The sequence below is a fragment of the Gallinula chloropus genome (genome assembly GCF_964237585.1).
Source record: "Gallinula chloropus genome assembly, chromosome: 4".
Classification (NCBI taxonomy): domain Eukaryota; kingdom Metazoa; phylum Chordata; class Aves; order Gruiformes; family Rallidae; genus Gallinula; species Gallinula chloropus.
The window spans coordinates 53,176,084-53,193,079 of record NC_140088.1 but is presented as its reverse complement, the minus strand read 5'-3'; the positions used below and the strand labels follow the sequence as shown (position 1 = coordinate 53,193,079).

Sequence of the window (16,996 nt, the reverse complement as noted above, 5' to 3'; positions counted from 1 at the left end):
TGCAGTTATTTTTTCCTCTCCCTGCTGAGCCTAAGTTGCTGACCCTAAAGGCATATTAGCCCCAGAAGTGTGCAGAAAGAGGAGAAGAACAGAGCAAGAGAAGTGACCTTGTGAGAACGTACAGCACCGCAACCCTGGGGAGGCTATTCCTCACCTCCAGACTTCCTCCACACATACAGAATACCACTTCCAGCCTTCTTAGCAGGACATTTCTGGAATTAGGCGTAACAATTCTCCTCAATTGCCTGATTTCTGAATTCATCCTACTTGTTCAACAGTGAACTCAACAGATCAACATCTGTCCCTGGAAAAACTCCAACCTATTATCATTAATGGTTGGAGAAGGTTTCTGTCACCACCACTGCACTCCCCCCCCCTACAGTGCCCTGGTTGCCATACCTGATGCACACAGATATTGCATTTGTCACAAAACACCATTTCATTGCCGTCTTCTCCATCTGGAGACTGACAGACATCACAGACAACATCTTCATCATATTCAATCCCAAGTCCTTCTTCTGTCTCAATAGCATGATTCATGTTATCATAGCAGCGTTGCTCAAACTCCTCGATGACCCTTTCCATCGTGTACTCGTCCAGCTCAGGCATCCCTGCGGAACAGGAGTTGCTACTTACCGAAAGAGCAATCATCAACACGTAACTGCAGCTTCGTTTTTCAAAAGGTGAGTAGATGTAGCTGACCCCCACACAAACACCTTTTTTTCCTAGACAATCAAGTCTATTCCAGCATAATTTAGGGAAACTGGGGGGACAGGGGGAAGTCAAGTAAGTCTCTATTAAACTGTATTAAATTAATAGAAATGCCATATCCAAACCAGTCTTTCAAAATGCCAAGACAAACTTTCATAAACTGATACTGGCTTCCTGGCCCTGTTCCCATTTCCCTTCTGGGACAGCACTGTCTATGGCTTTTGCTTCAACACTGCATCCTGGATATTTACTCTTTGGTGAAAGGTATGAGTGTCTTTGGGAACAGAAGTGATGGGGGCAGAGGGGGAAAAGCAGTGACAAAACCTGCCATGATACTTGCAGCAAAACTGTGGGTTTCTAGTAATGATTGTTGGGTTTTTACGAGTTCCAACCTAATACCGTGCAACCTCAACTAACATCTCTATCAGACCCTGCTATGCCAATAAGTTTGTTTTAAAAAGTGAAGAACCCAGTTGTAATAAATGCAACACCAAATCTGGGACAATAAATAAATGCAGCATCAGATCGGGGATATGGTCTTTTCAAACGGCATCCATCAGATAACGCCACAGCTAGAGGCTGATTACATGATAGATAGTACTCTATGATCTGACTTAGTTCGTTAGATTAAATTACTATTATAGACCTGAAAAATATCTGCGATAGAAGCAGCAAGAAAAATATCAAAAAGAGCACAGTGCTTCCCCCTCTGGCTTCCACCTCTCACTTGCCGTGACAATAAGCTGGTATGACAGTAACCTCTACTACAAAACCATGCCAGACAACCGTGACACCAAGAAAGCCGTGCTACCGCAAGCAGGCTCCTTCCTCTTGCAAAGGCATTTTAGCACACCAATCTCCATAGCTTAAATCACCGCAGTGAAGCACAGGCTGAGCATATCCGTGTTTGGTCTGTTTCCCAATACTGAACGCTTACTGTGACATACTGAAGATGGCAACCTCGTGATGTGTGTTTTAACAAGCAAATCCTCCCTTAGGCTCTCCCTGTGAATAAAACTGAACCACAAATTCCACAAAATGAAGAAAAAAAGAAATCTTTCACTCCCCTGTATGAGAAGACAGACAAAATTACTTCTAGCTTCCCTTACTGAAAGGTAAACCCTTGCAACAGAGGTAACGCATCCCATACTACCCAAACTGAGCAGCTGAAAGGTAGCAAGAGGGAACATCCAAAATCCCGCTGATGAGAGAGTGAATTTTGCCCTACAGCCCACAAATACTGCACCAGCAAAAGCAAGTGATACCAGGTTTTAGACCACTTTGGAACAAAATTCTAACCTCACGGTTGCTATCGCTTTATAAAAACCCCTTAGAGGTATGTTCCTCACAGTGCATTTGTAAGGGTTAAAAAAAGGGAACCGAGGGTCCACAGCTTCAGTGTAAACGTTTACACTCATACATTTTCAGTACCTGAAGCATTCCAACAGGTATCAAGGGAAACACCAGGAATTTATAGCTGCAGGGACACCATAAAGGAAGCGCTACAATTGCAGCGCAGGGAATATTCCACTTTTCAAATGCCCATCAGTAGTATCTGTAGAGTGCAGCATCTGACAGAGCACCCCAGCATGTATTTCAAGACCCCCAAAGGCCTGGTGCTGACAGCAGCCTCTTCTTCCTTCCACACAGAGTAGAACTGAGCCAGTGAAGATTTAGAGTAAACAGATTACAAGAAACCCCAACACACCCCAACACCGAAGATCAGCTCCGTTACATTCTGGCTGCTCAGCGTTTCATGTGCAACCTGTGCTTTTGGAGGTGACACTGGTGTAGCAGAATGGTGACCACAAGGCTTCATGCACAGGTACAAATCTGCGGTGAAGAGCCTCTCTTCTGCATTCTATCACCAATGCTACACCCCAGTGTAACACTGCAGTAGCCCTCCCTTGATTTTGGCAAAAGACAGACAGAGGACATTATCTGCACTAGATAGGTGGCTATCAGTTTCAATTTTTCTTTGAAGAAAGCCATGGGGACTTGCTGCCACTGTTTCCTTGCAGGTAACTGGAAAGGTAACCCAAACACCTGAATCACTGACTGTTTTTAAACCATCTAAGCCCAACACTAAACCTGAGCAGGTCTGACTTGAAATCTAGAAAAAAAGGCTTGTGTAAGAGACCACATCAAGGCTGGGTCATCTGTTTCTTCCATATCTGTGCTTAAAAAGGAGAAACTCTTAAAGGGTTGTACATGGTCAGTCTGTGGCTTGCTGGGTCTTGAGCCATCCACGTGTGGGCTACAGCCAGGCAAAGCCCATATGACTAAACCCTACCGCAAAGCAGGGAACCACCGCAATGCGAAACCAAAAATCAACGGTGTGCACCGGCATGTCCACAGCTCTTCCATCTGGCACAGCAACTACTCCCTTATCTGAACAGTGTGGTAAAAGTTCTCTGCTGACTTACATCCTCAATTCCATTGAAGTCCTCTCCTGAAACACATGCCAAAGAAGTGTCCCTGTTCTTGCTCTGCTACCCTACCCCTTCCCACACAAGTCATCCCGCAGAAAAGGAAATGTTTCTCCTCTTGTGACAGCTCCTATTCCTGCTTTAGCACTAGAGAACATGGTCACAGCAAAGATTGGGAGGCTCCTCCAATAAATCACTGTGAAAATTCCTTACTATCTCATTCCATGCACAGTTCAGCTGATGTTAGGTCATTTAAAACTTCCAAAACACCTTGTCTACCTCCTTCACGCTGAATACCACTAGCTAAAGAGAGGCTACAGATATGTGATGCAGAGAAAAATAAAGCCATATATACATACATAACCAGAAGAACTACCTGAACAGACTATCTGATGTTCTCTTCAAGGACCGTCACAGCAAAATAGGAACTCGGTGAGAATTCCCTTGTGAAATGGAAAGCAGCAAGGGAAGAAGCCATGTTACCAGATTCTGACATGGTCTAAGCAGTTATGAAAGCATGAATTTTAGGGCTTAATAACATCAGGTCGGGTTCCCTGTGGCTGCTCTTCATACCTCTATCATCACAGTGCTCTCCTTAAAAGTGTTCTTAATTCTTAAATCTTTAATTTTTTTTTAAACAAAACAAACCACGTAACGAACACACAAGCACTCATTGCTCACCCATTTCTTTGAACTCTTCATTGGCAAGCTGCAACCATGCTACATCCATGTCATTGAGATCGTAGCGACACATGCTGTCTGCTAAGGTTCGAATGTCAACATAGCCTAGCTCCGAAGGCTCGGAACCTGACGAAATGATGTACTTCCTGGGACGTGTAAATGTGACGGCTTTCGTCTCGGACACAATCCTGGAACAGACAGACAAGCAGACATCAGGTACGCTGGGTTGCTGAGAGGCTTGTATCCAGAGGATTCAAATTGCCTCGTCCTAAGTGACTATCATCAGCATCATCTAACCATCTAAGCAGTCACCCTGCACCGCTGAGATGGGAAAACATTACCATGCACTTGTGTAACACATTGGCGGCATTCTGAGCAGCTGTCCAGAAACCCAATTCGTTACCACAACGGACAGATTAGGGGATAGAGCTGTGTTTGCTTTTACCTGAAATTCAGGCTCTTTTAAAGCTAAAGTAGGAACACTGTATTTGTGGGGTGTTAGTTGCCACATACATGATGTTAAATTTGATTATAAGGCGCTTTTTTAAAAATTTATCTGTTTACCTACAATACCAAGATCAAGAAAATTCAAGGAAAAACTCAAGAAAAAATCTCCTGCTACATCTGAAGTTTTCTTTCTTACAGGACGTTTCCTCTGCATCTTTTGTCATGTATGTGTGTGTAGCTATGGAACTGCCATCTTTATGAAACTCAGAAGACCCTTCCAGAGAGAATAAGTAATTGGTACTAGCTAAGAACAGCCATCACAGCAAGATAACTATCAGCCCACCTACAGCACAGTTCTCTCAGTAGAGGACACTGCACCTTCTCTTAGTTAAGTGCAAACACTCAAGTTCAGTTTGGATGAAACCCACTTCAGAGTGTGACACTGGCACCTTTGGGAGCAACAGGCCACGCTGTCAAATGACTGCTTTCCGCAGCACCTGCGGTGTTTTTACACATGTTTTGCTCCTTCCCCTGCAAGGGAGGAGAAAGCATCATTCCATGTGGACACAACTTTCAACGGGGAACAGCCCAAGTTCCACAACAAGGAGAACATCCTCCATCCTATTTTGCCCCCAGCTGAGGTCCAACACGTGAACTCCTATCGGAAGTTAACTCCTGAACTGCTGCTACTGTGTACTACTGCTACACACAGTACTCAGGCAATACTCTACCCATTTCAGTCTCCTGCAGAGCCCTAGATCTTCCCTTCACCTAGCTTATTCAGGCAACAATCTGAGAAATGGTGGGCAATAACAAAGTGATCAATTTGAGGCTTCCAAGGTACAAGAGACTGTGGAAGGATATGAATCTGAGTGACCGTGCCAGTCTAACTGCATTACGCTAACTGCTCCTGGTCATACTGCACAGAACTGCATCTCACAGAGCATTTGCTTCAAACTGGGCACTGCTCTCTGCATCTTTTGTACCATAAATTCCTTTCTGAGTCTACCTCCATGTGGAAATTATAACCTCTGGGCAGCACCCTGCACATGCTGTCTAAATACCACTGTAGTGGCATGGAAGAAGTAAGCACAAATGCTTTGGTTTCAAAACCACCTCCACCTCTCTCCTTCTGTTACAGAAAGTAGTTAAAAAAAAAAAAAAAGAACAAACACTTACTGCACACCAAAACCCAACTGTATCATCCATGCTTAGTGACCCACCACAGCTTTGCTCCTTTCCCCAGCCCTCTGAACCTACTCTTGCTGCCCTGACCAGTCGCTAACAGGCCAAAACCTTTTAATCTTAGCTCTGTACCTCATTAGCATCAGCTCTCTGCTCCCTGTCTCACTTCTGTTCTAAACAGCTACTACGTGATGATTTCTGATTCAATCTACAGAACACCTCCCTCACCTCCCAAGGCAAGGCTCAGAACAGCTCCAGCACCCCAGCATTACCACGGCAGGGCAACAGGGCAATAAGCAGGCATCAGAGGGCCATTCTGACCGGCAGACACTCACCAGTAGGGCCGTACAAGTCAGCTCAGCCACTAACTAGAGCAGTGCCCCCTGTGCTGATACCTACAACTGTGGATGCCACCATTCCCTATCTCCTTCAGTCTTAAACTCAAAGCAACATCTCTGTTGGCCACTGGCAGAGAAAAGCTCTCTGTCAGAGAGCATGTGGACCTGATATGGTCAGGGTGTGTGGGGATCCCCTCGAAGGTTTCCCTTGGCTCAAGTCCCAAGGTCTCCTGGCCCTTCTACAGCCTTGGGAGACACCTGACAGAGAAAGCAGCAAGAAGACAGTATGAGCACACATTTATGCAGGGATGGGGTGACATCAGTGTGCAGCAGGTCATCAACACTGCAGAAAAATGTAGGTTCTAAACCACACACCAGAGGGGAAAATGCCAAGTTCTCCTTGGAGCTCCAGGTCCAGTCCTTCAGGAGAAGGAAAGGGTTACCTGAGGTGCAGGTAAGCTCCTCACCACACAGACCTAGGGGGCTGTGCAGCGGCCTGCAGGCTGCTGCACAAAGCACAGAAGTGCTTACAAATATTCCTGCAGTGTTAACGCTGGCAGAAGCAGACCTAACAGCAGCAGTGCAGCATCACCCAGAAATGTTTTGCTGTATGTCAGAGACTGGGTTGTTCTGACCTCACCAGCACTGCTGGGTCATTTGGTGACGCCTTATGAGCCAACCTGGACTTACTCAAAGTGACCTAGTACTATTAAATGACAATAACCCTTGCTCTTCCCACCTTCTTCAGTCCAAACTAAGCTTAAAATAGATGGGCTACAGCATGCTCCTGCCTTTACAAATTGTAATGTTTAATCTGAAATAGAAAACAATATCTATGTGTAACAAAGAAGGTAAGGAAAATAAGGGTTTCTTGAATAAGAGCTAGAAAAGTTCACATCAATGTATTCAGTAACATGCACATCTGGATAGCTCTTAAAACAGCTGGAACGGTGTACAACAAAATTTCCTAAGTTAGTAAATGAAACAACAAAAAAAAACCAAAGTGAAACCAAAATAAATGCTGCATTTTGTCTCTCCCTTAAATCTGGCTTGTCTAACTGTTCCTTGAAAGGAACCTACGGCTTGGAAGTAAGCACAAGAAGCATCAAACAAGAGCTCTCCCAGCAATGCTGAGTGAAGTTCAGTCTGGGCTTAAAAATAGAAGCTATTTTTAAGGTTCTGTCATCACACTTTATAGTAATGTAATGCCAGAAATGATTCTCTGACAGTCAGAGAACAGACCTGAGTCTTGACCTCTCTGGCCACTGAAAAAGCTGAGGCAGGTTGCTCTTCATCTCTGAGAACCAAGACCTTTCTAGCTAGGTACTGTGGAATAAAGGTCAAGAAGCCAAGGCAAAGTAGACATAAGCTGCTAAGATAAACATGTGTATTTGTTTACATTCCTCCAAACTATACCTGGCTACTGGTTCTGGGATGGTCCCTGGGCTAACTGGCACCTGAACTCCCTTTTCCCACTCCTGCCTCCAGGGATCTGCCAGCACATAGTATTCATCAGGGTTCAGCTGGAAGGAGTCATGTAACTTCATGGCAGTGATCAGGTCCGTTCTGAACACCTGCAAAGAGAGTGACCAAGAAAGAAAAATAGAGACACTGACATTTGATATTTACACTCTATGATTCACAGCTTCAGGGTAACCATGGAGCACAGCGTGTAACAAGGTCACTGTATCAACAGTGAACTCACCTAGCCCACTGCAGGACAGAAGTTGGGCTTCATCGCAGGGAAGGGGTGGCTGAAGGTGCAAATACTGGCACAGAACAACTTTCAGCTAACTGCACTACAAGTCCTGGCACTCCCCCTGCACTGGACACATGATGTTGAAAGGTGCTACCTACTTTTTACCCCCATTCTGACTGCAGTGAAAGCTGCAGGAGCACTGTGTCTTACAAAACAGCAGCACAAGGAAGATTTACTTTTACTTTAAGCTCTTTTTTTCTCTGTTTTTCCTTTTTTTTTTCTCCTTAATTATTGGATCTCTGACTAATCCAAAGACATTCTAGAAATTCCCTGTGGTAGAAAACAAGGCGTTACCATACCATGACCAGTCACAAGAGGAAATTCTAAGATGACGACTCTTTGTGCAAGTATTTAAAAATAACAACCCAAGTATTTAAAATAATAACCCAAAAGGTCAAGCAAAATAAGGCCCCAACTGGAATTCTGGTGGCAGTTCGGTACAGGCGCTTGTCATCTGAGCAGCTACAGACACCTCTGCATCATTGCTGCAAGTTTACTTTGCCTTTGCAATGGTGCCCACCTCTAAAATAAGTGGGATATTTGGCAACTTTGGGGTCAGCAGCCACCAACAAGCAGCGATGCTGTCTCCAACAGGCCAGTGAATTACAGTGAGAGGAATTCATTCCTGCAGCGTGCCTGCTTGTGGGGTACTGTTGCGACAGCTTCAGCCTGGTTTGCCACTACCTGTCAGCACTGCAGAAAGCAAAGGCTGCTATCACAGGCATCAGAACTACACGCCTGCACTTGTCTCACCTACTCCAGCTCTCCCCACCCTGCTCTCCCCGTCAGGCGAGGCTGCTCTCTACCACAACTGTACTCAGCAGTCCTCACCTTGGCAACCACAAATTTTTAACTGCTCAATGCCACGTTCAAAGGAAGGGGTTAACAAGCAACCAGGTGATAGAAAATAGGCACCCCCAGGACAAGAAAAAGGCAGGTAACATCTTGAGAAAAGTCCCTCTGCAGACTCCTTAGCTTGTGGTAGACAGAGTCAACACCCACCCAGCCCCATGTCACAGGGTTGTAATAGAAAAGAGAGATTACCAGGGCAGTACTCACAGTTACTCTTCTGGGGCTGCTTGTGGGACAAAGTGACATGACCTTCCAGTCTCCCACCCAGTCCCAAACCAATGGTGACACTGGCTGGTTGGTGTTAGCTCCAGCCAACCCTTGCATACAGCTGAAGAAGAACCAGATCTATACAAAGTGCTAACAAGGCAAGCCTCTCCCCAGGACAGCCATTTGTCATGCACTATTCACACACCTGAAATCGCAACAGAGTCCCTAGGGTTCTGGGGAAGTATTTTAGGGAAACGGTGAACCTGATGGTTAATTATACTCCTAAGAGTATTTCAAAGTGTGATTTGCCTTATACCACACTGCACATCTTGAAACCTCTGCACCCTCCCAACACACACATACTACCCACTTCTGTCTCAGTATGTTTCCGTTTCCACTCTGGTTTTGTCATAAAAATAGCACAAAATCATGGCTTTTTCTTAACACTTCTCTTGACATGTTCAGAAAAGCTGCCAACGTTTAAAAATAAAGAATAGTATTACCACCTTAAGGAAAGAGTGAATACAGGTACTGAAATAGAGCTAAATGCTTAAAACAATTAAATTACAAGTCCTGTGAGGGTCCAATCAAGAAGTGAGAAAAGCCCCAACTGGCTCACAAAGCAAGAAAGGCACAGCAGGCCAGGAGATTCCGCACTTCAAAGTGATTTGAACTAAAGCTATCAAATGGCAAACAAAAAGAAGACTAAAAATGTCAAACAGGACACAAAGAGCCAAAGTAACTCGGGCTCTCAGATACATTTGTGGCAAAACTCCCTCAAAAAGCAAATCTAATGCAGCACCTGACAGCCAAGAAAGTTCTTCCCAGGCCAGTGGCCCTGTGACACCATTCTTTCTGCTCTAATTTCTGATGCAATCAGACTGCCCGGAGCAAAGCAGAGCTTACAGAAGTGCTGGCTCTCAGAAGCACTGAACACTTCAAAGCTAAAGGGTGAAACCCTGGCCACGCTGAAGTCAATGGGAATTTTGCCATCAACTTCAATGAGACCAGGATTTCACCCGGGGAGATTAGCAAGTGTCACTTTTCTGCCAGCACACTTATCATCAGAATACTGTGCTGTGGCAAGCAGAGACAATGCAAATGGAGGGAGGGAGAGGGAGGAAAAGCCTGCGGAACAAAGCTAAAGGGAACTATGAGAAGTCCATCCAGAGTCCATCTGAGAAAACAAGAGAAACCAGCACAAACCTGCAAAGATTCTGACAGCAAATGCCAAGAAAGGGATTGGAGAAAACAGAAGCACACAAAAAACAACAGCAAGCTTCATAATTATCTCTGATTCTTTCTTGATAGCCTTTCATGCTGTAGTTTTTCCTTTGCTATTTCTCAAAACTGGGTCTAAGGGGCTACTTCTAAGGGACATACGAAAGATAACTAAGGAAAGGAAGCCTACTGCCAGCAAGAATAAATTCACCAGAGGTCTCCACATTCACACACAAAAAAAAAACCCGAAAAAGACTTTAACAGCCAACAATCAAAAGAGAAGGTTAAAAAACTCCAGTAGTAGGTCTAGTTCACACTGAACAATGAATGGGATTCTTGTGAAAACCTTTCTCTGGGACTGACGTATGCTGTCATCAGGGAGGTTGAGAAAAAACATGTTTTATTAATGTCAGTCATTCATTAATGGATCAGAAATACATGTATTGGGCAATAAGTTAAATGAAGACATTGCACCTCCCAAAGCACATGCTTTCTCTGCAGCCTCTACAAAGCCCACACTGTAGTATTTGCCTGAAGACAGGGAGATTCAGCCAGAGTACTTCCAAAGAACTGGATCTCATCTGTGTTTTACTAACAGTTGATCCACCTTGGAAAGTTTAAAGGTTTATCCCTCCCTTGTCAGGATTTCCTCAGAGCACTGTACAAGACAGAACTGTCAAGAAGCAGATTTCTAGTTTGACAAGCACTTGAACAAAGATCACATACCAAGATTCAAAGCCAACTATAAAATAAATGCACCTAAAGTAACACAAATGAAGCTACAAAGAAACCCTCATGCCTAAAATACTAGCAGAAAGACTCAGCAACTGTGTTGAATGGTGTCAGACCTTAACAAAATTCACAGATGGAAAAGGGTGCTGGCAGTGTCTGTGCCACCAACTGAACTCTCTAATCTCCTGGCAAATAAAAAAGAAGGGGGAGTTGGGGGGGAGGTGTCACCTAAAACGTAGCAAAAAGGAAAGAAAATGTGCATCAGAAGACACGGATCCCCTAGCAGTACATGTATACAGCTCTGTATCTGACAGATCTAACAACATGCGAATCGAATTCCAGAAATACCTCAGAAGGTTTTCGATCTTCATGTCTGGAACACAAATTCCTCCGACGTCGAGATCTGGAATGCTGGGACCAGGTGGACAGACCTAGGATACAGAAATGATTATCTGCAGACACCACTGCCATCTAACAACAAAAGCCTTTGCTCTCTCTGTACACCCAAGGCAGCCAGCTGACCTCAACAGGACTACAAGGAGCAAGGCGAGCCAGAGTCAGGCTTCTGCGACAAACCCCCAAAACGCGCTTTCACAATGAAACGGGAATAAGTCAGTCAGCTGTAAACTTCCACCATCACTCTCCTGGTTTGGTTTACAACTTTGTACTGATACATGCATGTATTGGCTGCACTGCACTTACCAGCCTTCCACTCAGTGTTTGAAGGAAACTGCTTCATAACACGCTTTCCCCTGAGCATCAACAAACCGCTTTTTGCAGATTAATAACTGACCAGGAGGTCTGTCGACAGCCTGAGATGGACTCTCTGAAGCTCACGTATAGATGCCCTAAATATCTGTATCAGTTACCCAGTTTTTTACCTCAGTAAGCCTTTTTAAAATGAAGCACAGTGCCATGTGGAGCCCACAAAATAAGCTGCTGTCTCTTCTCCTGAGCAAATCTCCCAGTGTGGCTGTACAATTTTTGTCTGCATAATTATTCATTACGTTCCAAACAAATTATACCCTTTTTGCCTTGAAACCTTTTGACAGAGTCTCTGTCAGCTTTCAGAAATACCGTAACAGGAGAAAAAAGAGAGAATCTACCTTCGATTGACAAAGAGTGCTTTGACACCGGAGTATATTATACCTGTGCAAATCAACTCATGTTCATTCAATAAGGCTTACAGACATGGCAGGTATTTTCCACTACCAACAGCACTAATGAAAAAAATAAAAAGCCAATAAATCCTTACGGGTTGAGGAGAAAAAGGTCTATGTGATAGGGAAACTAAGACCTACACATTCAACTCTGAAGGATGAACACAGATTTTGCAACTCTAGACATTAATTGTAGACAAATTCCACAGAATCAATGTGAAGGCCTTCCCATACTGCTCAGTTCTTCACTGCCTGTGCACGTAGATGGTGGAAGTAAGAAGTCTAAGGCTACAGTCTATAGAAGCAACATCACCTCACAACATCCAGCAGAAATCTCTTGGGGATCAGCAAACACTGCTCAAAACCAGACTGCATAGCATGGCGTAAGTTCTCTATTAAAAGTGTTTTTCAAAGTGAACACACACACTCACACCCCATAGTGACCAACTTCCTTACTGATCTGTGTGGACAACCAGACTCCAAAGACCATTTAACTACCATTTCATTTTTTAACTACCCTTCCATTTAAACTTTCTCCTGAAAACTAAAGCAGAAACAAAAGCAGCAGCATAAACTCCTTCTGTGGATCCTTTCAGCCCATACCCAAACTCAACCTAAAAAAGTCAAGCGGGGAATAACTGAGCACACATGAAGTGTCAGATGTACAGCTAAAATTTACAACAGGATTTGTCCCACTATACTATAACACAAACAGTAACATTCTAACATCCAGACAGATGTGATTCACCAAGAGACTCAGTAGAAGTCACAGACCACATACATACCCACACAGATCAGTATTCAGTTCTCACGGGTTCTGCAATTCCCCTCGGCAATGCATTAATATCTGCCCAACTATCTGCCGCTGAAGTATGCGGATAGCTAGAGCACTACCCCAGCCAGACAGGCACTTTCAAGTTCTCATTCGTTTGTGGATCCGAGCGCTTTGCACGCTGTCGGACCTGGAGGAGGAAGCCCAAGTACAAGATAAGGAACTAAGAACAACAAGCCACATTGGCAAAGTGGTGTTTGATTCTGAAGTTGAGAAGAGCTGTTGAGTCTGGAGGCTTTAATACAGTTGTTTCCAAGTGCTGCATGCACCTGGCAAAATTAGAGCAGCAGCAGCATGATCTACTTCAGGATCTTTACCCGTGTGCTCTGCTGACAACTTACCATAAACAGACAAGGAAGCAAGCATAAGGGCTTTTTTTTTTAGTGTGGGTACTGAAAGACATTATCTCCAGGTCTCTCTCCCGCGACATAGAAGCTACAAAGGTGAGGAGTAAAATAATCCCATCCATATCTCCTATCTCCAGTTCTTTACTGTGCCACCTGCAGATGCTATACATCAAAGCAGTACCTTACAAACATACTTCTATTTTAGACACAGTCATGTGCATGCTAAGCTTAGGCCACTGAATTAATCAGCTACTCCACGCAACGTGAAAGGTCAACAACACCAAAACTACAGAATTTTCAATTACTTTTTTGAAGTGCTATACAAAAGCATGCAATGTTAAATTTACATGCATAAGGGACAGCTCCACCACTGCCAGCATTCCTCAGGATATATTATAATGAGTATTTTTTTCCATGCCAACTAACTTCCTGCAATGAGTAAGAGAAAAGACCGTTTCTTACAGAGTTCTGTAATAGCTGTTTCCTTGTACGTTGTGCTGGTTCCAGCCAGAGTAGAGTTAATTTCCATCACAATAACAGGCCTTCATCATAATCACTGGCTGTGGTTTGGATTCGTGCTGGAAATAGCATTGATGACACAGGGATGTTTTCGTTCCTACTAAGCAGTGCTCACACAGAGCTAAGGTCAGCAAGTAGGCTAGGGGTGCACAAGAAGTTGTGAGGGGACACAGCTGGGACAGCTAGTTACCCAAAGGGATATTCCATACCATATGGCGTTATGCTCAGCATACTTGCTGAGGAAGGAGGAAGGTGGGGATGTTCGGAGTGATGGCATTTGTCTTCCCACTTAACAGCTAGGTGTGATGGAGCCCTGCTTTCCTGAGGATGGCTGCTGGTGGGAAGCGGGGAAATAATTCCTGGTTTTGCTTTGCTTGTACACACAGCTTTTGCTTTACCTATTAAACTGTCTTTATTTCAACCCACCAGTTTTCTCACTTTCACTCTTCTGATTCTCTCCCACAACCCGCCAGGGGAGAGTGAGCGAGCGGTTGGTGTGGTTCTTAGCTGCTGGCTGGGGTTAAACCACACACAGGAAAATCAGTGAATGCACAGTGAAAACACACGATGCTTTTACTAAGTTACTGAAGAGAGTTGTATTTTTCTGAGCAGTGCAAACTGACTGTACGTTACACTAGGAGAAAAAGGCAGAGGCATGACTCATCATGGGGCTGTGATTTTACTACCCACTAAGATCCATAACTGTAGCTACCAGGTGACCTTCAATTCAGAACTTCACTTCTGTAGGGACAACAGTTACTCACCGAATAAACAAACCCCAACTACAAGGCATGCATTCACAAACTCAACCAACCACCACAACTTGCACAGAAGTGCAGGAAATGGAAAGACACAGGCAAATGACAGTAAAATATCCAGCCCTTAACAGCCTTAAATTTAACTGCTTTTGAAATCTCCAATAAGAGTTCCAACTCTGCTTCCACTAAAGTTAACAGCAAAGTGTCAGTGCCTTCAACAGTGTCAGCACCAGGTTACTGAATTACCTGAAGCTGCTTTCATTAATAAGCAATCCACCCACTATTAGTATACCAATAGCAGCAAAGAAGCAAAGTCAAGGACATTATCTGTCTTTTAAACATCGATGTCCTCATATTCATTCAGAAGAAGGACCTTACTGAAAGAGAAAGGTTCTCAGGCAACTGCAGCCACTTCACTGATTAATGGCCTAATTTTTACATCTAAATACATTAAGTAAGAATCACTCCTGGATCACATGGAAGGAACAATCTACTGTGGTCAAAACAAACACAGGATCGAAAACAGCTCTTCCGTATTATAAAAGCACATGAAGTTAATTGAGTTCTTCTAGAAAGACTCCAGACACTTTTCACAGAAACTATGCTCTCATGTTAAGTATCCAAAATGACTACGTTCATCACCAGGTTTCTGAATACTAGCCGTCATCCCAAACTGGATTAGGATCACCAAGACCAGAAAAATAAAGATCAAGACAGAGGTAAACCCTGCTTTGGTATAATAACATGAAAAAACCCATAAGGGAAGTCTGAATCACTGGGATTTGGAAGATGTAAAACTTTAAGATAACATTATTTACATCATTTGAGACATTAGTTCTACAGCAGATGGAAAATTAATTAGATGTTAAGAACACCCATGCTACCAAAAGCCACATGAGTAACAGTGAACTTGAAAAGCACACAACTCCCAAGCATGAAGCTGAACACATACAAAGCATGCATCTCTATCATCAATAGACACGAGAGATAAGGCATCCCATTAGCTGTCCATCCCGTTAGATTACTGTGCAAGTTAAAGATGAACATAGTTGCCTAGCTGGCACCATCATTCTATGACCATTCAGATTCTTTAACAGTTAGGATCCTTTCAGCTGGCCTAGGTGGTTGTATGTTTTAAAAGACTTTCGTCCCTTTGGAAGGGATGGGAGAACAATGGGAGGAGGATCACACTCGTACTACATGTCACAGTTTTCCCTTTGCACTTATCCACTTACAGACAAAAAACAAAAAGAAATACCACACAAGTGATTTGGAGGAAGAGAGGCAAAGCTGTAACTCACAACTAGTGCTGGAAAGGTAACTTCCAAGACTTGAGTAGTTATGTTTTCTGTTCCCCATGGCTATTATATACGCCTTACACTGTAAATACAGTGGGTTTATAATACCACTACAGGGTGTATATAACACATACGCCTCCTGATAATAAAAGAAAGCAATCAAGGAGTGTGAATTCTTCTTCCGTATTTGTGAGGACTACACACTTCCCCAAAAGGAAAAACAATCTGTTTTAACTGTATCAATTTATTAAATGATCTGTCAAGAATATGTTTTGATTCCAAAAATGCCCATCAAAACAGAAAATTCCTCAGGACCAACAAAGCAATTCAAGCCCTAAGGGGACTCGACCCCACAGCTAATACACTACTCAGCATGAGCAGAAAAGGCTCAGCTATTTGGTATCATGTGCAAGGCTGTTGTAAAGCCACCGGCAAGGCACCCAGCTGTGTCCCAGGAGAACTACCTGCTGCTACAGCCTCTGAATACTTCAAAGCCTCAGATCACCGGGCTCCTGAAAGCACTTCTCCCACCGTAAATACACTCCCGCTACACCATTACACCAGGCAGCACAACAGAGCAAAACAGCCCCGACACAGATGTATGGCTGGCTGTCACTTCTGCTTAACACTGGCATTTCCAGATGTCTGTACCGTTGCTCAACTCACTGCAAGACCAACTAGGTGCTGCTAACACTGTCAGAAAGATCTGCAGCCTGGACAGCAAACATAGATGCTCAGAGTCTTCCCCATTTACTGCCTGGACCACAACTCTCTAGTTTTTATGTCACTTAGACATAACTCCACATGTGTAGATGAAAATTCCAGCACAAATCAAACCAAAGCAGACTGTTCTAAAGGCAATTTTCAGTGATATTAGGTATAGAAAGAGCTGTCTGTCAAAAGGTCTTCAGGCCTTATCAGAGAGAAAAAAGTGTGTGCGTAAATACAAGCTATGACATCGTTTCACATAGCCAAATCCCACTTCTCATGTATCTATTGCTGGAGGATTTGCCCATCTATCTTCCTTATCTTTATATAATAGTGTATTTTTATACAATAATCTAATTCAAGACCAAAACAGAAAAAACAACAGTCTTTAATCTCTTGTCAACACTGATCCCACTCAAAATGTAGTGTTGTTTGACAACTACCCAACTGCAGCTGACGAACAATGCAGGGACCCATATGATCTCTGCAGTGCTTTACAACAACACTGCACAATTGCTCAGTTATCCGACACACATAATGAACAGTCTTCACAGCACCCTGCCACAGCAGTTCAATACAAGTTCCCTACTATGATCCCCTTTCTCAGTAGCACACCGTCGGGTTTCACACACATAGCCCTGCCTAGGTCACTTTTCTAACAGCAAGGAATTCCCAGACCCTCATTGTTTAATCACAAGACCCAAGTGCCACTCCAGCTCCCTAGTCCAAGGCTTCCCACTGGAGCAGCATTTTACCATAACTGCATACCTAGTTTTAGCACAAGTTTAACACAGGTTATCAAAGTCAAATTG

General features: G+C 43.8%; 1 protein-coding gene across 1 annotated transcript in view; it reads right to left on the bottom strand.

The window, feature by feature from the left end:
• Positions 1–16,996, bottom strand: part of JADE1 (jade family PHD finger 1) — a 41,793-nt gene that overhangs the window by 9,300 nt on the left and 15,497 nt on the right. The window contains exons 3-6 of the mRNA XM_084263041.1: positions 10,911–10,993; positions 7,208–7,365; positions 3,822–4,009; positions 400–611 (exon numbers count right to left, since the gene is read on the bottom strand). Of these exons, the coding sequence (XP_084119167.1) occupies positions 400–611; positions 3,822–4,009; positions 7,208–7,365; positions 10,911–10,993 (641 nt within the window). The remainder of the gene's footprint in view (positions 1–399; positions 612–3,821; positions 4,010–7,207; positions 7,366–10,910; positions 10,994–16,996) is intronic.